This window comes from Peromyscus leucopus, chromosome 1, assembly GCF_004664715.2.
Source record: "Peromyscus leucopus breed LL Stock chromosome 1, UCI_PerLeu_2.1, whole genome shotgun sequence".
Classification (NCBI taxonomy): domain Eukaryota; kingdom Metazoa; phylum Chordata; class Mammalia; order Rodentia; family Cricetidae; genus Peromyscus; species Peromyscus leucopus.
Window position 1 is genome coordinate 31,794,089 of NC_051063.1, and position 25,237 is coordinate 31,819,325.

The 25,237-nt window shown below is 42.1% G+C and overlaps 1 protein-coding gene across 8 annotated transcripts in view; it reads right to left on the reverse strand.

Moving 5' to 3' along the window:
• Vti1a (vesicle transport through interaction with t-SNAREs 1A) overlaps positions 1-25,237 on the reverse strand; it is a 318,865-nt gene that overhangs the window by 132,043 nt on the left and 161,585 nt on the right. Inside the window, exon 7 of one of the 8 annotated variants that reach the window (XM_037206063.1) lies at positions 24,686-25,187. The exons of the other annotated variants lie outside the window; for them this stretch is intronic. Within the exon in view, the coding sequence (XP_037061958.1) occupies positions 25,015-25,187 (173 nt within the window). The 3' untranslated portion in view covers positions 24,686-25,014. Of the gene's footprint in view, positions 1-24,685; positions 25,188-25,237 lie in introns of those variants that run through there. 8 annotated transcript variants of the gene reach the window in all.

The following is a 25,237-nucleotide window of genomic DNA, read 5'->3' on the forward strand; positions in this document are numbered from 1 at the left end:
TTAACAGATACTATTCCCAGGGCCCAGAGACATCAGTCAGAGGAGCTGTGCTCCCAATAACTATGCACTGGAATGAGCAGGTACTATGTAAATTGAGGTTGTTAAACAAAAGCAACAATGTTAATTACAGCTCCATTCAAAAATAAGAGTGAATGGGCTCTATTCTGTGAACCAAGACCAGGACAGCAGGAAGAACGCTCCTTCTCACAATTCAATAAAGAACATAAAAGGCAGGAGATGAGGGCAGAAAACCTGAATGGGAAGCTGTCAAAGCATTCCAAAGGCTCACATGTGGAATTCACCCAACGTGTGTTTACTTAGTGTGTTCAGTGTCATCCAGCTTCCCAGGGTGAATGAATCACTCATTCTAAAGACAAAAAGAGAGAAAACAACAAAACCCCAATAGAACAAAAAACCTAAAGTGCTGCAAAAGTACTGACAATTGACTGCAAAGTAATTAGAAAGCCCTTTTAGAAATCATTATGGGCTGAGTCAATCACTTCCTCTACTCCAGTGAACCAAGACCACATTTCTGCCACTGCTTATATCGTGTTCTAACCATCTGCTCATTTAAGAAGTCACTGTCAGGCTGGCAAATATTTTCTTTTTAAATCAAATACCATTTTAAGCATTTTTCAATTGACTGGAAACAACAATGAATTAAAAAATAAACCTCTCTCTCAGTGTGTGTGTGTGTGTGTGTGTGTGTGTGTGTGTGTGTGCATATGTGTGAGTTTATCTGCATGAATGGGCATGCATGTCTGAGAGCAAGGATGTACAGAGGTCAGAGGACAACCTCTGGTAAAGGTTGTGAAAGGACCACCTTTTACTTCCTTTGAAACTTCCTTCTCTGCTACTGTGTCTGTCAGGCTAGCTGGCCCATGAGATTGAGGATTTTCCTATCTTGCTTCCCATCTCACTGTAGGAATGCTGGGATTACAGATGTACACAGCCATTCCTTGCTTTACATGGGTCTTAGAGATCCGAACTCAAGTCCACAAGTGAGTGATTTCCCCACTAAGCGGCCCCTCAATTTATTTTTTAATGGTAGACCTCATAGAAAATGACAGACATTCAGCTTCTTTGGAAATGTGAACTATCAGGCAATACGGAGTCTCCATGTTTACTGGCAGACACAAGCTAGGACTGAGAAGTGGTGCCCTGACAGAGGAGCGCGATCACGTCCCACTTGCCACTTCCTCCCTGCCCCACCTCATTCTTTCATGTTCCCTACCTGACTAGGAGGAATTGGAGAGTGTGTCTTGTGGCTTTAATGTTATTTCCATCGCACCCGAGAGCTCCTTTAGAGACAATGCCATGTCTTACTTCTCTCGGCGTATGTGGCAGACCACAGAAGGCAGGCCAAGGCAGATGTTCAGGAAATATTTGTTTGTGAACTTGGAATATATCCAAGTTGTCTTTATCACACTTATAACAGAATCAAAGGTATTTTAGAAAAAAAAGTATGTTTTAAAGCAACTGCAGAGATGAGCATAGGAGCAGCAGATGAGAGTGTGTGTGGTGGGGTGGAGATTACCCAGAGAACAGTGTTAATTACTGATAGGGCTGCAACCACGACACAAATCTCTGACTGCTTGGGTCAGTGAGCTTTGCAGTTACAAATACGGGAAAAATTAAAAGTCCTCTATTCAAAATAGGTTACAGCGCGTGTGGAGCAAGGCAACCTAACACATACAACAAAAGCATTACCAGTGTTCAAGAGAAGCCTTCGCAACAACTTCGGCAAGAGAGGGATGGGGCCTACTCCATCTAGGACGCCATCATTCCTATGAAAGATTACAGCATGCTATTGATAAATACTTTCTATTTCCTGAAAATCATACAATGAACAGAACATCCTGGAAGGATTGAATCCTACCTTAACTTTTTGAGGTGAACATACTTTTGTTCTTTAAAAAAACAAGGAATGGATTACTGTACAGGCAAAAAATAACTACAGCAAAGGATCATCCCATGACCCTTCCATCGGGCTATTCATCATGGCAGGTGAAGGAGCAGGGACGGGAGGGGAGATGCTCAGTAAGGAAGCACTTGTTCTGCAAACATGAGGATGTGTTGCAGACTCCCAATACCAGTGTGAACAGCTATACCCTGGTACTGGAACAGCACACAGCTATTAGCCTAGTACTGGAGATCAGAGGAAAAAGGAGAAGCCTAGGGCCTTGCTGCCAGCCAGTATAGTTAAAATGACATGTTCCAGGTTCCGTGAGAAACCCTGTCTCAAAAACTAAGACAAACTGGGAAGTAATTAAGGAAGGCCACTTATACGGACCATTCACGTGTACCCATATGTATTTTAAGTATCTATCTGAGTATTTGTTGTCAGGCGTTCCAGCTACAGGCCTAGAAGTGGACTGCTGGATTATGTGGGAGTTCAGTGTTCACCTTTCTGAGGAAGTGCAAATTTGTTTGCATAACAGCTATTCATTTTATGTGGTGACCAGCAACACCCAGGATCTCTAGTTTCTCTTGGGCCTTGGCATGGACTTGAGGGCATTCCCAGCTGAGGAGGACTGGCACTTTACTATAGTCAGGGATGCTCCCACCTGAGAGCAGCCAAGCACCTTCTTATGTGATTAATGGCCATTTGTAGGTCTTTGGAGAAATGCACAGTAAAGTATTTGTCCATTTAAGAAGCTGCACCATCTTTTTATTCTTGAACAGTAAGAATTACTTATATATATTCTAGAGGTTAGACCCTTATCAAAATGTGACTTGTGAACACTTTCTCTCCTGCTGCTGACTTTTCACTTTGAGTTGTTTTTTGATATGCAAAAAATCTTTAAGTCAGACAAAGTCCGATTTGTCAATATTTCCTTTTGTTGTCTGTATTTTGGGGATCATATCTAAGAATTCACAGCTACCACCAGACTTTGAAGATTTCTAATTCTATATTCTTTTAGGAGTTTTATAGTTTATTCTTACACCTTATGTTTTGACCCATGTCGACTTTACATGGTATGAGGTAAGGGGCCACAGGTATATTTTTGATTATACAAAACATTTACACTCAACTGGAAGTTAACTTTTATAACAAATATTATGTAGCTAGACACAGATATGCATATATATATTCATAGTTATCATGCAAAATAATGAGTTACTAATATTTTTAAAATAGAGCTTTTATTTTTACTACAACTGGACAAAGAGATTTAGAAATTAAAATATGCACAGAAAGCAAGCAGATATTCAGACTGAAGCAAGAGGAAGAAGCATGTGTGTACTAAAGAAATGGGAAAGAGTTATCAAGCCTGAAGAAATACAAGACAATGGATATAACAGACAATACATTTTATATATTAATGCTGCTGAATTCCAGCATTAAGAAACACAAAGCATTGACCCACTGGACGATAAGCATTGAGGAAATACCAGCCAGAACATCATGTCAGACAGGAGAAGAAAAAACTAAAGAAGTGACAAGATGACATTAAAGGTGGCTTAGAAATTAGACAAATGACTAATGCTTGAAAATTACGGGGATAAGTCAGTTTCTTTAGCTTTCCACAAGGCACTATTTCTTCTGAGCACAAGGTCAACAAATACATACCATACAAGCTACCACTCCTTAATACTAAATGTCTGGCAGACAGCACCAATCAATTACAGTACCCTGGAACAAACTCCTTAAAATGCTCCAGACAAATGACTTCCATTGAGCACAGTTGTTTTCAGAGACTGCATCTATTTACTATCCTGGATCTGCAGCACTGGGTATCTTTTCTCAGTTGACAACAGGAACTGGGCAATTGCTAATTCTGTCAACTCTTTACTCCTTAGCTTCCAAGGAATGTCCTGCTCTTGGACTTTCTGCATCTACTTGCTTCAAAAGTCTGAGAAGGGTGAAGTTTGAAGGTCACAGTAAAGGGCCTCGTCTGGTACCATGCAGCAGACTCACCTGTGAGATACTACAGAGTTACTCAGACTTTACTGTAGGCTGACTACATCAGGAATCCCTAGCAGTAGGGTAACTTTTCATAAACCACATTAAATTCTTTACTATGGTCTACTGGCATCCATTTCTCACCAGTCTCTAGCTCAACATGCATGACTCTAATGCAGATATCTCTAAGTTTTGGTACTAAGAAGATTTTCTCAAGAAATTCAGAAACAGGCTGGAAGATGGCTTGGTCAGAAAAGTGCCTGCCACGCAGGCACCAGGACAAGTTCAGGTCTGCAGCATGCACGTGGGAGCAGGTGTGCGGTGTATGCCTTGTGACGCCATGCTGGTGCAGTTGCAAAGGTAGTCTATGGAGACAAGCAGGTCTCTAGAGCTCACTTCCCAGCCATCCTCTCCAGTCAGTGAGCTCTGGGTTCAGTCTCAACCGAGTGGAGGGCAACTGAGGAAGTTGTGCGCACGCGCGCACACACACACACACACACACACACACACACACACACACACACACAGAGAGAGAGAGAGAGAGAGAGAGAGAGAGAGAGAGAGAGAGAGAGAGAGAGAGAGATTGAATAACACTACATGACAGAACAGCCTTCTATTTTAGGCACTGAAAGTCTGGAAGGTTTTTGAGAGTTAGAAGTTAATAAAATTCAGGCCAGCGAGATGGCTCAGTGGGTAAAGGCACTTGCTGCCAACCTGACACCCACATGGCAGGAGAAGAGAACTAACTCACACAAGCTGTCCTCTGAGCTCTACTCACATGCATGGTACTCGAAGACTGCCTTAACTAGAAATTATTAACAAATTCAAGACAAAGGAAATAGCGAAAAAGGGACAGTGACTTCATGGTGTATTTTGTGGAACTTAAAGGTTCCATAATCTCAGCATTATTTCTCAACTTCAGATGTCTGGATGACAGGATCTCTAAACTGAGCCCAGATTACTGTCCTCTCCACCCTAGTCCAGAATGAAAGAGACAGAGGAACCCAAGAGTCCCCTGTGACATTAAAGAAGGGCCAGGTAACCACACTGTTGGAGACTCTAGCTGGTCAGATAGCAACGGCTGGTGACTCCAGGTGATGCACACTAAGTACCTGCCACTCTGAGAACTTAAGTATCAGCCTGACCTCAGAGGGACCATCACAGCCACACAGGTGAGGCTCTTGGTAGAATCCTAGAGTTCGCTCTTGTGTTTTCTTAGCAAGCACTGAGACGGGGTTTCTAGAACCCAGAGCGAAACAAAGTCATTATTGTTTCTAAATACAACAGAGAATTTATTAGACCTCATCAGCAAGGCTCTACAGAGAACTTATTGGCATAGTTGTAGGAGGAATTTTTAATTATATTTGAATAGGCTCCATTAGGAGCCACTAAAAATCAAGTCTTTTACTGAACTTCTACACAAAAGTCTGAACAAGTTGAGATGGGACTTTCTGTGGAAAGAGAAAAGGCACCCAGGTTTAAATAAGCCTTTGTGGATAAAAACAAGTTGACTCATTCAATATATATGCAACAAATGTTTATTGCTGACAGGCTGCGCACAAAACTCTGTGACGTACACTTTGTTCTAGGTTAATTTTACTTAAGTTTTGATGGCTGTTTATTGTCTGCTTCATTTTATGTCATGGCACTGACTCTTCATAGTTCATAGGAAGGAGATTACTATTTACCCATTTACCTGTCATACAGACAGGGTCCTCAGGAGCTCAGAAAAGCTAAGTGATTTATCCAAGGTTGGCCAGTATTCCAAACCCTTGGCAGAGCCCTAAACAGACGGTTTGGGCTGGTGGCAATCACCATGCTTTCACTAACCCACCAACAGCTAGCAGCACAGGCAGAATTCTGGCCTGGCAATTTGGAGCTGCACTTTGCAAAACCAAGTAAGAAAACAGGAAGCTCAAGAAAGCCTGGATAATTCAATGCTATAAATCCAATGGACAGAGCACAAGGTAAGTGGAAAAAGCAGGCGAGCAAGGTGAGTTTTCTAAGCACACAGCCTCTCGTGCAGCGGCCCTCAGGCCCAGCCAGCTCGGTTTTCTAACTTTCTCCTACCATCAGTGCAGAAGCCCCAGGCCTCTTTTTGGGATTTTGTGCACACTCAGAGACTGCTGACAGGAGAAACACAAGACTCTGAGGACAGAAGAGGGCTACTGCTGCACCATCTTGTGCAATGTTCATGGTGTCCGGGGGGTGTCAGGCTTTGATTTCACTGTTCTAAGTAAACACCACCCAGACACACTCTAACACCTTTACTTCTTGTTCACAGACTTGCTCTTTCTTTCTCCCAGCCTAAGTAAAGACAGCTCAGCACTGTAGAATTCTTCACAGAAAGCTATTCCCAGTGTAATGTCGTATCCTGGTGATGACTTTCACACTGTAAGACACGGGATGCAGCTTTGTGGACAAAAACTTTTCTTGAGCGAAGCAGTGATGGATACACTTTTTTCTAATGGATCTTTCCCCCCTTCGGTCGAGGGAGTTGTTGAGGAAGAGTCTGGCTACATAGCCCAGGGTGGCCTCAAACTCAGGTCCTTCTGCACAAGTGCTAGGGTCACAGGGGCTTATTTTAACTTTTTTCTTTCTCGGAGGGTCCATCCTTCAAAGAAAGATGACAAACTGCTGTTCAAAGCCCATGCATTTCCTCCATGTTAGTCAGCCTTCTGTCACTATACTCCACACTGGAGATGACCCCTTACACAGAGAAAAGGTGTGATCTGTCACTATACTCCACACTGGAGATGATCCCTAACACGGAGAAAAGGTGTGATCTGTCACTATACTCCACACTGGAGATGATCCCTTACACGGAGAAAAGGTGTGATCTGTCACTATACTCCACACTGGAGATGATCCCTAACACGGAGAAAAGGTGTGATCTGTCACTATACTCCACACTGGAGATGATCCCTAACACGGAGAAAAGGTGTGATCTGTCACTATACTCCACACTGGAGATGATCCCTTACACGGAGAAAAGGTGTGATCTGTCACTATACTCCACACTGGAGATGATCCCTTACACGGAGAAAAGGTGTGATCTGTCACTATACTCACACTGGAGATGATCCTTACACGGAGAAAAGGTGTGATCTGTCACTATACTCCACACTGGAGATGATCCCTAACACGGAGAAAAGGTGTGATCTGTCACTATACTCCACACTGGGATATCAGTGTACATAGTTAAAACCTCATCTCTAACCTGCCTAATAGTCACTCAAGCATCAAGGAGACTAGTGACAGAACTGCCCCATCTGGCCTCCTGCAGCCCGGGACACAGCCCAGACCCCAGCTGAGAGTGGCAGGTCAGCCAGCCTCGAGTGCTGGCTCAGCCTTACAGCAGTACCTAAAACTGTTCAGCACTAAGAAGAGGAACATTGACCTTATCACATAAAAAAAAGGACAGGAAAAGAGCCCCACTCAACCCATTGAAGCACTGCCATATGAACACATCAGAATCACAGGAATGTAAGAAATAGCATCTATGTATCTAATGTAAGTCAAATGTCAGTAAACAACAGTAAGCTATTTTAACATGAGAACTCTTCAGTGAGGAGACATGCTTCCTATAAAGGCAGATAACATTTCTGATTGCAGCCAAATTCATGGAGGCATGACTTGAAGAGCCATAAAAAGTATGTGAAGTCTCTTCTAGAGAGAGAGTGGGTCTTAGGTTCTGCACCCACCAACATTTCCAGGGGGTTGAGGAGCCTACAGCAGTCACTAAACTAATAATATACAAGAAACAACACCATGACCCACTTCAAATTATTGGTACCAGTTCAGTTCTGGGGCTGCCTCATCTTGAGAATCTAGACGATAATAACACAGAATGGAAACTTCCTTTTTTTGCACAGACAGAATCTCAGGAAGCCAGTGAATGGCTCAGCAGCCTAGAGACTGGCTATGTGCAGCATTCTTTGAATACGAATTAGCAGCGGGTAATGGCAGCATATTTATGAGGCCTCTTGCCGGGTCCTTTCCTCCTGTGAATGCTGTATAATTCATTGCGTGCGCCCTGACCCCAGTGCGCTCCTGTTCTGACAAATCATACTTGATTAAGACAAATCTTTATTAGTTAGCTAGTCAACTTCCCCATTTATCACTGGCAAATCCCATTCTCCTCTTCAGGTGCAAGAAAAGTGACTGAAACCCTCACAAACAACAGCCAAATCACCTTGAACAGCTAAATAAGAATGATGTATTTCTCATAGACACTGAAAATAAACCTAAAGCTTCAGAGTCTTAGATGGCTAAACAAAGAATTCAGGAGGTATATAGTACACATACTGATAGACTCAAATCCCCTACACATCTCACCCAAGCCAAGACACTGTTAATTGTGTAATCTATGTCAGGATTTTTATCTCCTACTAAACTCATTTTAAAAGCAAAATGCTATGTTCTTAAACACTGTATTATGAAGCTGGAGGCTCGAAGCTCTGAAACAGTAAAGGTAAAAAGACTTCCCAGCATACAGAAAGTTTATGGTCCCCACCAAAAAAATAATAACAACCACCACAATCTCTAAATTAGAGTAGAACTGGATATGGTAGAACGAACTCAAGATTACTGTTGATTCTCTCGTAGGGTGGAAAATGTGTGTACTCTGAACGGTCTGCTACACTCTTGTGAATTTCAGTGTCATTCACCCTACCTAAATGATGACATGTTTGTGTAAGAGCTGATTCTCACTGGGTATCTAGTGATCCCAGGATTGCCCTCAGACCCCAGCAAGGAAGCCATTGGTCACAAAGCCATACACCATGCCCCAGGACTGCCACTCAACATTGAAAACAGTGTCCTTCCAACAAGTTTCAGAAATTCTTTGGTCTCAGGAAGGTAGACTCGGTACAGCCCATTACCTTTCATTCCTCAGTGAGATATGAAATGAAAATGTTCATGTCAGACATTCATTTCTCAAAATTTTACTCTTGTGCCTTATTCCAATGTAGGAGAAACATCGCTTTTGTTTTTTTTCATGTTACCAAATGATTCCAGATATGTAATGGTGGTGTAATCTCAGAATCCCTTAAGAACAATCCAGAGACAATGTATCAATATTTCATAGTATTCCCATGTGAGCTCCTATATGTTTCATATTTATTTATTTATTTATTACCCACTTTTGCTCCTGATATCATTAATGAAATACCGGTCACACTACATGGCACAGATATAGGATTGTACTTTGTTGATGCTCTTATGTGTTACATGGGAAGCATCACTCATCACTCAATTCCATGTGGGGGCTGTCTTCTGTTTGCCAAAACTTCCCATTTAGACAATGTGGATACATTGAGAACTGAGGTCCGAGCTTGGTAGGAGAAACTTCCAAAAAACACCCACTGCAGTAGGGAATAGTGTGTTGATGGTTTAGAAGCAGACAGGCTCTGATTAGATCCAGGGCTCAGAAGAGACCACATCTGAACACCCCTCCCCTGCCTTACGGGTCTTTCATCAGAATCTTAAAACAGTGAACAACTATTTCAAAAGTGCAAATTGCTGTGGTCTTTTTGGAAAACTTTTCCTTTAGTTGGAGGGTAGGCTGGAGAGTTGTCCTCTTTATGATGTGTCCACAGAAATATGGGGACTGTTTTGAAATTGCTTTTAATCTATTCCATAGATTCACTACTCATTTATATTTATTTATTTTTTCATTTAGAAAAGTTGGTAAGAATAAATGCTCCTAGAAAGGCTAAACTACTTGCCCATGGAAGCCAAATTTAGGTGATAGGTAAGGTTAGAAATCCAAGACAACAGAACATTTTTGAGAGCCAACACCGTGGCAGGCTTTGTGAGGACACTAAGAAGGACCAAGCAAGACCCAAGCACTTAGCAGCTCACAAGCAAATGGGACGGAGTGACATGAAACCTATCATTAAAACAGCGTGTAAAACAAGCTACAAGTGCTCCGTGGGAGCGCGTGTCAAATGTGTTGGATCAGCCAACATAATGGTCCTCTCCATAGATTCCTTCAGCATCGTTGTCTTCAGAATCCATGTCTTAACTCCCTCTCAATCTTAGCTTCTTGCCACACGAAGCTAATAGACTGACAATGATGTTGACATCTTTTGATATTACTTAAAATCTCAGTGTGATTTATACTCCTCACCCTCCCCCAAGAGGGAGGAACCATGGAAACAATGCTCCTTCTTTCTTTTGAGAATCTATATCACACTGACCTGCAAGTATAACATGTGATGGGTATTTGGATAATATATAGGAGAGGTTACATTTCTAGCAAAATTTGTCAGTACAGAAGTCAAAAGGCATTTGGGACATACCTATTGAGCGAGACACAAGCCAAAGTGAATGATAAGGATGATAAGATATTCTCCAGTTGTGGAGGTCAATCCCTAAAAATGTCTTTTTATACTTTTATCTATCTATCTATCTATCTATCTATCTATCTATCTATCTATCTATCTATCAATCATTGTTTTTGCGTGTGTGCCTATGTGAGTTTATATGTACTATGTGTGTATAGGTATCACAGAGGTCAAAAGTAGGCACAAGGTCTGCTGGAACTGTGGTTATAGACACTTGAGTCACCATGTAGGTGCTGGAACCTGGGTCCTCTGCAAGAGCAGTAATCAGCACCCAGCTGCTGAGCCCTCTCTCCAGCCCTGGCTATCTTGAGTGTTAATGGTTAATTTTGACTGTCGACCTGCTGAGGCTTGGACTCACCACGAACCTGGTCACATCTTTGAAGATCTGTCTAGGTTAGCTTTATGGAGATAGGTAGGGCCACTCTAGACATGGGCAGCATCACTCCCAGGGCTGGGGCTAAGACTAAGGAAGAGAAGAAGCTGGGCAGCATCTCTGATTGTTCTCTGCTTCCTAACCATGGATGGAGATGACCAACTGCCTCGGGCTCCTGCTGCCACAATGCCCCTGCCATGATGGACCATACCTTGGAACCGTAAGTCAAAAGAGACCTTTCTTCTTAAGTCTACTTCTCATTCCTGACAACAGACTGGAAGCAGGTAACTAAGCAGCAGGGCACTGCTCTGTGTCTTTCCTTTCTACATATTGTGTGGCACACACCACACCACATGCTTCTTAGGTGAGTGGGAAAACAGATGAACGGAGGAGGAAGAGGAGGAAAAGAGGAATAGAGAGAAAAGAGGAAGTGGGGAAAGTGACATTACAAACTTTCTTGGCTAAAGAGGAACCGGGGAGGATTTGGATATTCTTTATTCCATGAAGCTGGAAGATCAGCTAAAAAAAGTGATTTTTCTAATTGGCCCATCTTATCTTAACTCTTATTTTATGTCCTATGTCGCATATAATACAGAGAAAGGAAGTTCAAGACCATGTAATTACTGTGACTACTTCTTACCAGAGACTACACATGGCCCTGGAGCATGGCTTCCAAACAGTCTGATCATTTTGCAATGGTAGGTGAAATCCTGAGAGGCCAGCTTCTACCAGAGCATGGTCTAGACTCACCGTGTTAGCGAGGCTATCTGAAGCTTGCTGGAGATACCAGCTATGTGGCCGGGTATGCCCTATAATGAGGACGGGGTTGAAACAGGTGGCAGGGAGGGAAGGAATGCACTTTTCCCTCACAGCTCACTTATGTACGACCTTATTGAATTCTGGGAAAGAAGTTAAGCAGTGTATCTACTTAGGTATGGTAAACTGATCCCCCATTCATTGAAAAAAATATTAACTGAGTTCTTATTATGAAGCAGGCATGGGAATAGAAACCAAACATGACATCAGGTGATGACCTGTGTGCTAATAGGCAAACAATGATTCTTTGAAAAGTGGAGGTTAAGAACATTTATTGAATACTTTGAGGTCATTTTCTTACGAATGCATTTTTAACAGAACAGGTTCACGGGAGTGTATATGAATGCATACATTCCTATGAAGACCAACAAATGCCAAATGACTGTAGTGTTTTGTTGCTCCACTAAATGAGAGGGAAACAAAACTATTCCGTAGTAGAGTATAATTTTGTCATTGTACCAGTATAATCTGATATTCTATTGCAAACACTTAGTAGAGAAACCTAATTCTGCTGCAAATTTTCAGAATGTGTTAAAATTGATGTCAATGTCTCAGTAATTTCGCAGTTTAAAAAACAGTTAGAATGTAATGACTACACTCCACTTGATTAAAGCATTTACAGCTCTAATCAAAAACTGACAGCAAGATCAAAGATGTTAACTTAAATCTCTCCTCTAATTATGTTTAAAATGCCACACCTCAGGCCTGTCTCTCCTCTTCTTTTTCAAACCAAATTCTGCTTAAGAAAGATCTAACACTTCTTAACAGTTCATTATCCAATAAAACTATTCAAAGCTTAAAAGCAATCTACACAATTAGTCAGGACCTCAGGGAGTCCACCGGTAGTCTTTATTACAGGACTTCATATTAAAACACCTTAATTATATTTGTCAAATGGATTTCATTAAAACCCATCGTCACTTTAATTTTCATATTTTGACAGTGCTGGCATAGGCATTATTACCACCTGCCAGGCTAGGAACTACAACAAAATTGTCAAATTCCTTCAAATCCTAAGCAGTTTTTTTTGTACCTGACTGATGGTTTTCCCTGTGTGGGGGAAGCTGTTGCAATTAGGAAAATTAAAATTTTCCTATGTAAATTCCACTCAGAACACACACACACACTCTATGTATGTTTCTTGCGGTGCTGGGTTGCCAGTGTGCTCTGCAGAGGATGATGCACACACTTTGCCGTTGTGCATCTGAATAGCAAAGCCGAGACATCAAACAGAATGTACTATGATTCAATCACATCACAACCATCAGGACTTGAAAGCCAGGACTTTTTTTTTTTTTTTTACTTCCTATTCATTATGCTGCCATATTTCATAAGATATATGGTGTTCCTGGCCATTCACTTGAGATTCAATTGTATTTTTATTTGCCACCACGACTTACACTATTGAAACAGCAAATGGGAAAGAAAAAGTGCATGCATCCTTCTCTTTCCAGCTATGCCGTGTTTCATGTCAACAGAGATGCAATGTTTACAGGCATTTTCCTAATTCAGCTGGTTATGCAACTTTAGGAAGATGGAGGTATGCACAATAACATGCAAAGCATTTCTGTGCTTTTCTATGGATTTTCTAAGGTTTTGGTAGCATATGAGACACTGAAAGAGAATTTCATAATCTGTTTTTCAAAATTTCTATGTTTTTCAAGTATTAAACATAGAACAAGCACAGCAAAAAAAAAAAAAAAAAAAAAAAAAAAAAAAAAAAAAAAAAAAAAGATAACAAAACAAACCTAACAGACTTGTAAGATATAACAAAGGAGCTGGACTTCTGGCTTATGTCAACACACTTCTGGGCTTGGTGCAATGGTCTCTCGAGTAATAATCACCTTGCCTTATGAATACTTTAAGTCATAGTAAATGGTCTTGGATTATTTTGAGTGGATCTGGAATTTTAAAGATTTACTTACAAATTCAGAAGACATTAAAAAATCATAAATGATCACTGATTTATGTGCCTCAAAATTTAATATCAATGAAATAAAAAACATGCTCTAAGAATTAGGTGTACAGAAAAATGTATTTCAATACAGCTCCACCGCTGCTGCTGCCTGGAAGCCTTCCATGATCAACTCTGATGGCAATGCTTCACCCTCCTTTGGCCTCAAGTCGATTCACTACCTGGGCCACTGTTGTGGCACGTATCTTCACGTGTGTGTTTTCTCCTTTATCTCTATACCCAGAGCCTAGCAGAGTGCCTAGTCCTGTATGCACAGTGCCTGTCTGGCTGTGTTCCCTAACCTCTCCATAGTAGGGGATGTCTTATTAGTCTTCTTCTACATGCTGCTTCATAAATGGTAGGCATTTGAAGCACATGCATGTATATGGCATGTTTGAGTATGCATATATACCTGAAGACATATGAAATTCTATGGATATAAAATAAAAATCCATGAATGAAAGAACGTAAAAATCATCAATTCTTTAAATTTTTAAATAAAATGTTACTACAATCTACTTTTGAGTATACATATGTACGTGTATACATGTGTTCGTGTGCATGTAAGTATACCTGCAGAGGCCGGAGGTCAATACTAGGGGGTTTTTCAATTGCTCTCCATTTTACTTTTTGAGACAGTTGCTCTCATTTAACTTGAATCTCACCAACTGGCCACACTGGCTAGCTGATAAATATCAGGGATCATCTCAGCTGCACTTCCCAAGTGGGTATTAGACATGTGCCCAGCTTTTACATGAGTTCTGGGGCTCTGACTTAGTCCTCACGCTCTGTAGCAAGCACTGTGCTGCTGAGCTGTCCTCCAGGCCCATAAACACTGCTATACCCTCGAAACATAAATCCTTCACATTTGTCCCACCCTTCCACGGTTGGCCCTTTAGCAATTCTGCCTTGGATGGCTCACTAACGGAAGGGATGGAGTGGACACAACAGAGGAATAACTCAAACTCTGTCCAGGAAGTACCTCAAATGACAGAAAGCATCTTCTATTGCAACCAGTCAATGATTTATTTGAAGATATTATTAATAATAACAGAACACATGGATTTTTCCCATTACGGGAAAAAAAAAGAAAAAAGACTATTTTTGAAATGTTCCTAGATCATTCTGAAAATGAGGCCAGGTGCAATGTCCATTGGAAGACCCGAAGCTTATTTGATAGAAATAGAGGCCTACAGAGGCCTGCTCACATAAAAAGCACTAGGCACATACAAGCTCATGAATCCTGCAACAATGTTAACTTGGTGCTCCAAGCCCAGTTTGGGCAATGCTGAGAATTCTTCTGCATTAGTATGGCGTACTATGTCAGATTTTGCTCAGTGGCGCCCTGGTTCTGAAGACACCCAGCTCCTATATCTGTGTGCAAGAGCAGGAGCTAACTGCATACTCACCACGGTGTGCACAACAGATAAACAGGCACTGTGGACGAGAAAAGTGTAGTCTGTAGAACCAGGCACCTCGGGCAGCATAGAGGACAGCACGTCTGGCTCACCAGTGCTGCACCACACCCGAGTGACTGGGGACAGGAGGGAGTCTGGAGGGATGGCGGGAGCAGATGATGGATACAGAAAAACCACTTACGAGTGTTATTTGTAAGGTGGGGGCTTGGCAGTGAGGCTAGGACCATCATCAGTAGCTTCTGGGAATTTCTTTTGCATGTCTGTGAGAGCAAGCATGCTTGTGCAGATGTTTACAGGTATATATGTGTATTTGTAGAGGCCAGAGGTCAATCTCTAATATTGTTTCTCAGGTACCGTCCATCTTGTTTTCTGAGACAGGATCTCTCATTGGCTTGGAACTTGCCCAGTAGGCTAGGCTTGCTGGGCAGAAAGTCCTAGGGCTCAACCTGTGTTAGTATTCCCAGAGTTGGGAATCACAAAAGCATGCCACCCTGCTTGGTTGAAAAACAAAAACAAAAACCCTCTATTTTTATTTATTCTCTGAGAATTTCATATATGTATATAATGTGTTTTGATAAGACACACCACATCCTCCAACTCCTTCAAACCTTCCCATATGTCCCTCTCATTTCATGTCTTCTTCTTTCCTTTACCACTTCCTCTTCCTCTTCTTCACTGATAACCAACTAAGTACAAATCAGTGCTGCACAGGTGAGGGCCACCTACTGGAGTGTGGGCCACTGACCAGGGGCCACACCACAGAGGAGAACTAACTTTACCACTGGGGCCTTCAACTATTAATAAACAGCTTCTTGGGTAAAAGTGGGGCTTTGTGAGCCCAATGGCACATGACCTCGGCACCCAAAGGTTCTTGGCCAGGCTTAGAGTACCAGACATAAATTCCATCTTGTGGAGTGAGCTTAAATCCAATGAGAAAGTAGTTTTTTATTCCCATAACATTTGTGACACTATTGTACCAGGCTGTTGATGACTTTTCTACCCCCAGCAACCTGTGTAACAGCTTCAGGTACTATGAAAGACAGCCAGTCAGGGAAGAGGCTTCCAGGGTAGTATTAGCTTGATTTCTCCATGTCCTGTGACCCAAGTGTGTGGCATCTTCAGCGAAGGGGTCTTACCAATAGGTTTTTGTGGCAACCAAGAGAAATGGTAATAGTCTGTATGGTTTTGGGGTGTTTAAGGGATCCCCTAACCAACAACTTGAATGAAAGTGTCCCACACCTGGTATAGACACAAGCTTTTTTAAACAAGGGTTCTAGGGTCCAGGTTTTCACAGTTAAACAGCAAGCCTTTTACTTACCTAGCTATCTCCCCAGCCTACTGGTGGGAATTTCTGCTTGGGACCATGCTGCTACTACCTGAACTGCCACTTCTGTTCCTTAGGTCACCTGTCCTCTGGAGATCATACTCCCATGCAAATCTTCCCTAGGTCCTTTTCTCTGGCCTCTGCAGTCCTTCCAGATGCCCCAGTTTTGGAACCATGGTGACATTTTCAACCTTTCTACAGCAAATAAGGAGAGTGGCTGTTCTGATTTGTTTCTCTTAGCATCAAGCTTGGCGTTGGTGGAACGGAGTACTGGGTGGTGATGTGAGATACATGGGATCACAGGAGCCTGCAGGACTGAAGGGAGTTGCAACGGCTTTCGGCTTTCGGCGCACATGATCAGAGAAAAAGCCTGAAGTGCCCAACCGACAGCTAGCTCTGCAAGGCTGTTCAGATACCGCTTGCCCAACAGGAGGGAAGCCATGGCTTCTGTGGCTCCCCAGGCCCCTCTAGAATGATTGCCCTGGAAAAAGAGATTGCTTTTCTATACTGGTCTAGAGAGAGAGCTAGCCCTGCACACCAAGTGAGACTATGCCTGATTCACTGTCAGCCAGGACAGAGAGCTAGCCCTGCACACCGAGTGACACCCAGGACATCTGTCAGCATCTTTCTAGACCCCCCAGACTGTGAAGGACTCCAAGATGTTTTGCATTCAGACCATCCCCAGGGCTGCTGCTCTCTCCTCCACAAGAGATTACTGACTCACTTTGCATAAAACGATAGCTAATTCAGTAGTTGCCCAGTAGTGATAGGGTGATACTAAAATGCTTTAGCTATTTGTTTCTCTGGGAATCAGCACTGGGCCTTTACCACAGCATGCATCTATACAGCCTCAGTTACTAACCAAGTCATTTACAAAGTGGAGCTGCCCAACCCTCTGAAATATTTATCTAGAGGAGCTGGTGGGTTTTTTATTGTTTATTTCTTACTTGGAGTGCCAAGAACCCCATTACCCACCTCCAGGCTCTGCAAAGCCTGGTCTTCTGTAGCACGAATCTTAAAAGGTCTTATTAATAAAAACAAACCCAGAGCCAGGTATTGGGGTGAATGCTGGAAGATCAGAGAAGCAGAACAAGCCACAGCTACCTCACCTTGCCAGTTCCTCAGCTGATCCTGTTTCCTCAGACTTTGAGTCCTCATCCAGAATGGATCTCAGCTGAACTGCTGCTCAAAAGCCTAAAAGCTTAACCAGGCTCTAGTTCCTGGTCCTCACGCCTTATATACCTTTCTGCTTCCTGCCATCACTTCCTGGGACTAAAGGTATGTGTTACCATGCCTGGCTGTTTCCAGTGTGGCTTTGAACTCAGAGGTCCAGATGGATCTCTGTCTCTGGAATGCTAGAATTAAAGGTGTGAGTACCATCATTTTCTGGCCTCTGTATCTAGTGGCTGTTCTGTTCTCTGACCCCAGATAAATTTATTAGGGCGCACAATATATTGGGGACACAATATCACCACAGTCCCCAGATGTGGGTCTACTCATTCTCCATCAGAAGTGGAAGACAGGCAAGGAGAGGATGGGGAAGCTTTAGGCAAAATAAGACTTTGGTCAGGTTCAGAGTGATTGCTGATTATTTTCTTCAACTCTCAAACTGCATTCCTGAGACAGAGAAGATTTTCTGCTTCTTAGGTAGACAGTATTTTAATGACTGATAGATATTGCTGCTTACAAAACATCCTAATGTGGCTTTAGCACCTCTGCTGTAGTGTTTATGCAGATATACTTTATACTTTAATATCCTGATTTTGTGTGTGTGTGTGTGTGTGTGTGTGTGTGTGTGTGTGTGTGTGTGTGTGTTGCTAGGGGTCCAACCAAATACTCTGTCACTCAGCTCCATCTGTTGAATTTTGGAATAAGCACTCAAAAATAAACTACTCAGGAGATATTCTCATAGTCTGTGAACTTCAATTTTGGCTAAGAAAAATAATTTCATCTTTTAATTTTAACTTCAAGAGGCCCTTGGGTCATTACTTTTCAAAGTCTCCAGCAGATGGTGGAAAGCAATGATTGGTCCTAATTGCCTGGCGAAGAAAAGCTACAAAAGGAGTTGAATTGCTTTTCTACTGCTATGAGTCAGAGCATTGTGAAATGCTATTGTATCTCCTGGTCTACGTTTTAGTCTTCAAAGCAGACAACTAACATGAGCCACCCTGGGACTAGGGAGGACACGGGGCCCCAGGTGACACTTTTTCACAGACTCCCATATTTCGTGTACGCCTTTTCAATGACAGCAAGTGTCTTCTATGCGACACAGGGTCCATGCGGGAGGAAGCGGAGGAGGAGGAAGCGAGTCGGCTGGTTTAGGTTGCTTCGGGCTCATAGACTGGAAGCGTCGGCTTCTTGTTCTTCACTCACTCAGTGGCAGGGTAGCTTCTGGCAAACTCACTGCGAAACTTCACCAGGGCCTAAGTCAGGAAACTTCTGGATCTGAGGTGAACTGCTGGGGGATGAGGCTCACCGACGAGGGAAAGACAAACACCCTCAAAGCCTGCAACTGGGAACAGCTGGAAGTCAATACTGCTACAGAATACTTAGAGTTTCCTAAGACATCCACCAGAAAGAATAAACACTGGAAAAATCAAAGGCTCCAGGAAGTCTAAAAGCTCACTAGTTAAGTAATATTTGCTTTTTTCTATTTTGTCAACTTTGATTATACATTTTATACTGTCAGTAAAATTTGGTAATAAAAAGAGAAAGCCTTAATTGAAATGCTTGTAAAATCCTCTTACTCAGAGAGTTTGTGTGCACTGATTAATTAAGAGACTTTCACAGTTTTCATATTGATTGCCTTTGTGTTTCTGAACTTCTGTCTGTTGCTCAGTACAGAGTAAGAGTAAGAAATCAAGGATGTAACAAGATGTGCGATTTCTCGCACAGACGTCCACTTTGAAAAACAAGGCTTTCCCCTCCCTCTTGGACCATTTCTCTGTTCTCTCATGTTGGCTGGAAGAAATAGGCTCTTCCATGCTAATTTTTTTTCTCAGTGTCCTAATTTCACTCAATATTTCTACAAGATAAAATCTGTCATGACTGCAGTTTGTATTTATTTTAGTAAACTGTTTAAAAAAAGAAAGAAGTAGTGAAATCCAGCCAATTTGCTCTTAGATCGAAGGAGAAGCTAATATTTCTATTTTAGATCTCTGTTGAAGGAAACGGATCTTCTTTCTATACATGGATGCTGCAGCGTAACACCTTAACACTAGGATTTTTCCTAGTAACTCTGAGAAAGAAAAGGATTTGAGGGCTGGGGGCTCAACCCACCTACGAATCAAGTCATCTTTCTCCACCGCGTCACTAGAAAAGGCTTCATGGGTTTTATGTAACAAATTACATTGTAATGAAAATACAATAGGGCTTTGGGTTTTTAATTAGCCTTTCTCGTCTCATTCTGCAGTTAGTATGTTACTTCAAGCGAAAATAACTAAAATCTGGAGTGTTTCTACAAGTTGGGTAATTTTTAGGATGTCATTAAAGAGATAAACTCACATATTCTCTACTTTGTTTAGGAATTTCCCTGTACCAAGACAAGATCTGTCTCTCTTCTTTTGAGCATTTCAGCACATTTGTCCAGCATTATTTTTTCATTCTCTTTTATCCCCGGGGCTCTCAATGTTTAAATAGCTCCCTCCCACGTAAAGCTTTGCACCGATATCGATCAGCCTAGGCTAGAAGCTACTATGAGGCATTTTCAATAATCAGCCCAGCTGTTGAGAGAGTTGCCTGAATAAAACCCTTAGGTAAATAGCACAATGCTCTGAGAATGCTTTGCCAGCAATCAGACCTTCTCGGCAACGAAGGATTGCTGCTAATGCTTCGCCAAACAAAGGACTAATTCTGACTTCAACAATGAAGGCTACAGGGTAATTCAAATAAATCCCATCTTTGATTCACATATGTAGAGACCATGAAGGGTCCTTCCCCCAAACATGCTTGCATAGCTGATTAATTCCAAAGCATTATGTGTCAAGTAAACTGTTTTTACAGAGCTCAAAAAACAAGTCCATGCAAGGTGTTTGCAGTGTTACCATTTTACCATTTACTTCTTATTCCTCACCTTCAGATTTACATCTGTTTACTTGGATCTTTGAGTCAACTATATTATGTACCTTTCTGTAATATGTGCCACACAGCACAGAAATAAAGGAGCAGGTATACAGTGATAATTTTACCGTACGTTTAATTTCATTTCTCCTGACAAGTCAGATGCTAAGAAATGAGACTCCTATGGAAAGTCCTAATCATGATTTTTTGCTGCTATATGGAAGTCTAGAAAGAAGCACCAAAAATCTGACACAGCACAAAGGACAAGGGAAAAGCTGAGGACCATCCCCTTGCAGAGTGGCCCCTCATGTCCACACCCTTGAGGAGGAATATGAACACACACACACACACACACACACACACACACACACACACACACACAAAACAAAACAAAAAAACAAACAAACAAACAAACAAACAAAAACCACAGCACCCAAAGAGATGAGTCTGAAGACATCTTCTGATGCTTTTGGAGCAAAAAAGTAAAACAAAATAAAAGTAGGCACAAACAATTTCAAATGTTCTCACAGGAAGTGCTGAAAAGGCTTCCAGGTCTTTTTTAACACTGAACACATCTTCTGGTCAAGGTTAACCTGTAACATGACACGTGAAACTTCTGAGAAATTAAGAAAGCTAAGTTGCTTCATGTGGTGATATATTCTGTACCCTAATAAACTTATCTGAGGATCAGAGGACAGAGCCAGCCACTAGATTAGACACAGAGGCCAGATAGTAGTGGTACACACCCTTAGTCCTATCATCTGGGAGGCAGAGATTCGTCTAGATCTCTAAATTTAAGGCCACACTGGAAACAGAGCCAGACAGTGGTGGCACACAGCTTTAATCCCAGGAAGTACGATGGCAGGACACAGAAAGGTATATAAGGCATGAGGAAACAGGATCTCGCTCTCTTGAGGTTGAGGATTTCACAGAGGTAAGAACATGGCTGGCTTGTTCTGTTTCTCTGATCTTTCAGCTTTCACCCCAATATCTGGCTCCAGGTTTTTTTTGTTTTTTAATTAATTAGACCTTTTAAGATTCAGATTACAGTTTCATCACATTTATTATGTAATTTATCATGAATTCTATATCCACAAAAATAAATCTGAATAAACCTTTCCTGTCTTCCTATTATTCATTCAATCAGTCATTTATTTATTGACAGAGACTAGTAATTTACATAGCTTAGACTAGTCTCAAACTAAGATCCTCCTGCCTCAGCCTTCTTGGTGATATGTACCACCAAGTCTGGAATCTTTTTATTAATTTTGCTGTGAATATTGATTGGTTGCTTTTTCCCCTTTAGTTTGAGATAAAAGAATAGGCTCTAGCATTTAGTTTGGGGTAAATCCTGTATGTAACAATGAACCAAAGAACAAGAGGCGATCTATGACAGATTCTGTAATGTATTTAGTAGATAGGATGCCCCTAACCTGCCTTCAACACACTGCTCAGAGACAGAAGCAAACAAAAACAATTATGATAGTTATAGATAACAACATTAATCACAATTTGTACCCTTATATAAATTTTTGGTATTAAAATAGCAAACACATGAGTTTGTTCAATATTCTTGTTCTGCAAAACCCTCCCAGACACAAAGCATCATCATTCTATAGAGAGAAGCATCGTGAAAAGTGCTTGGCTTTGATGCGGACAACCATCCATGTGCAAAGGAATCTATGCAGAGGCTGCTGGGAGAGACAGACCTCTGCCCTGCAGATCTTTCTTCACTGAGGGTGTCACCACCTTACCTCCACCTGTGGGGATGTCTGAACGCCACTAGCCATCTCTGCTCTCACCATGTGTTTCTTCCTACATTTTCCAGGTTTTCTTTGAGAGCCTCATTCACTGTTTTGGTTTTAATATCATCACACTTCTATACTTGAGCCATTAACCTAGGCCAAGTGTTGTCCCCTGGTCTCAGCAGCACCTTAAAGTCAGCAGGCATCAAATGCAAACCAAATTAAGAGGTCTCCTGGATGCTGGGTGGTGGTGGCACACGCCTTTAATCTCAGCACTTGGGAGGCTGAGGCAGGCGGATCTCTGTGAGTTCAAGGCCAGCATGGACTACAGAGTGAGTTCCAGGAAAGGTGCAAAGCTACATAGAGAAACCCTGTCTTGAAAAAAAAAAAAAACCAATAATAATAATAATGATAATGATAATAATAACAATAATAATAATAGGTCTCCTGGGATGGGCACATACCAATTTGTTTTGAGTCTTCCTTTATTCTGTTTCTTATTTTGGACCAGTCATCAAATGTTAACAAATGTGTTTTGAAATAAGTGGTGATGTACAGACCAGTGGAATTATCTCTCTGCCTTTATAGCTATGGCTACATCTTTATCACATAATCTTCCTAGAACAGTGCCCTGGTCATTCTTACCAGGAAAGATTTACCTGTAAGCTAGCATTTACAAGTGTCTAGAATTTGCTTTTACATAGTACTGTAGGCTCTCCACCACCCCTCAGCCCCTAACCTCCCTGACAATCTTCCTTGGCATCTACATTGGATTAGAATCCAATTCAACATTTTTCAACTTTTTTGTCTATGGATGTTTTAGGCTCAATACGCTTTTACAGTTCGTGCAGAAGACTTTGTTTTGCGCACAGAGGGACAGTCATCAGTATTCCTGGACCCTAAACAAATGTCAGTAGCAAACTCTTCTCTACTAGATGTGATAACTCTCCAAAGTATCCAGATACTACCACCCATCTCCCGGGGAATAGGGCTCAGTTCTGAAAGAGAATTTTCTGGTCATATTGAATTTAGCTATCTCTGAGCCTGTCTCTGCCTACGAGACTTTCTGCAAAAAGCACTAACGGTCTACCACTTCATGAGTCTACTCACTGTTCAGTTCAGATAAAATGTCATGTCTGCCACAGATTCCTTCAAGTATGCCACTCACAAAATGACTCCTCTCTTCTTGTGTCCCCTCCTCTCCTCTCTCGAGGAGTGAATCTAGGACCTCCTATATTTCAGACAAGCACTGGACCAATGGACTTCATCTTTCCCCTGAATCTTCTAAGCATTCTATCATATTTAATAAGATCATGTATACAAACCAAAGTGCAAGCTGCTTGAAAGTAGAAACTGTGCCCCCATTTTCCTCTAAAAATATTAAAAATTTGTATGCCTGTATCCATTTGAGTGTTGGCCACCTGTGTGTGGATACCTTCAGAGGTCAGAAGAGGGTATCAGATTCTGTGGAACTGGAGTTATGAACTGCTATCAGCCAACCAATACGAGTGCTGGGAACTGAAGCCAGGTCCCCTGAGAGAGCAGTCATCACTCTTCAGTTGCTAAGCCATCTCTCCAGGGACAGCCTTCTTTATTCATGCGGAGTGATTAGCCTGTGCATACCAGGTAGGCAGGTACTTCCGGCCCCATGTTTCCGGTCTTTGTAGTCACAAATGACAAGAAGCCAGAAGCTAGCAAGTGTCCTTAAGACATGTCTAGACTTAGCTTCATCTGTGCTGATGTTTCTCAGCTTGCCTATTTGAAAGGCGAAGGATGACCAGAACAAATTGTGACCATGCAATCTAGGGTTCACTTGCATAAACAAGCAGTTAGACTGTGAAGGAGACAATGGGCAGGGACTGAGTTGATGGCAACTTAATGAAAAGTAGACAAAGCAGCATTAGAAGGCTTCAATGCCTTTTGGAACATGGCAGGGATATAAAAAAGTCCTAAGAAAGTTTGTAATAAAGAAAAAGAATGTGGAAAAGTGAGAGTCAAAAAAGATAATTACACAGGAGGTTTTTAAACAGCTTGCCTAATGGAGATGTTGAGTGATGAAGACAAACGGCTTGCCAAACTACCTGGTCACAAGGACATAAATTTGAAAAAAAAAAGTGGTGGATTCTCCACACATATTTAATTAAAAAAAATTATGGTGTGTGTGGGGGGGGGCTGTAGGAGGAGGAGAGAGAAAGACAGAGAGAGGGAGATAGAAAGACAGAGACAGAGAAGAGAGTTAGCAGGCTGGGGATGGAAGGATGTTGATAATCTTGGAGAGAAAGAAAGCATCTGTATTATCAAATGGCTTAAGACTTGAGGCACAATCCAAAGTGAGAACTGGACAGCACAGCACACTGTAGTCAGCCCCAGATGAGGGGGTGCCTTCAGGGCAACACACACCGCTGCTACAACACTGACCAAAAAATGGACAATCAGTATCTCAAAAGAGATGAGTCACCTGGAGGGTCTCTGTAGGACTAGTCTACTCTCTCGGCCTTGAACCGAAGTGGTCTTGCCGCAGGCAAGGAAAATGTTGCTGCTCCACCAGTCGATTGCTGTACACAGGCCACAGAAGCCTTCTCTCACCAACAGAGAGAGACGGAGGAGAGATGAAGGCTGAGCAGGGAGAGCAAAGGCCCAGCACAATTGCTTAAGTGGACAAACTTGCATTAATTACCTCCAACAGACAGGGAAGAAAGCCCCATCAGTTTGGAAAAAAAGAATGTACCACCAAAAAGGGAAGCCTGACTGGGAGAACGACCATTTTTTATTTCTGAGTTAACTGTGATTTGTTTTTCTTCTGCTAATTGATGGCATATTCTGGAGTCAGTCTGAGCACTTTTTTTCCTTTTGAATTTCTAGCTTTGTGTCAATTTGATGAGGCTATTCAAATGACGTAACTGACAAACATCACGCTCACATCCGCGGGTGAGAGAAGAACTGAGACTCACGAGCAGGGATGAGACGGGAAAGACTTAGAGTGCCGCAATGCTGGGCCACAGCCATGTGACAACCTGGGGCTTCTCTGGGTGGGGACCTTTCTTTCTGCCGCAATGTCCTTTTCCTCTTCATGCTTCCTCCAACCCTGTGACTTCCTTTTGGGGTCCCTGGAACCCTGTGGTGTTGTGCCACACATTTTCTTCCTGCTTGTATGATCCTCCAACAGGCGGTGTGGGATCCCACTTCATAGTCATATGCGGGAGGAGGGTGGTCTGAAGTGTGAGCAAGGGTCTCCAACATGCTGAAATGAGGAGAGTAGCTTTCAGGTGACAAATGGGCATTCCACGATTT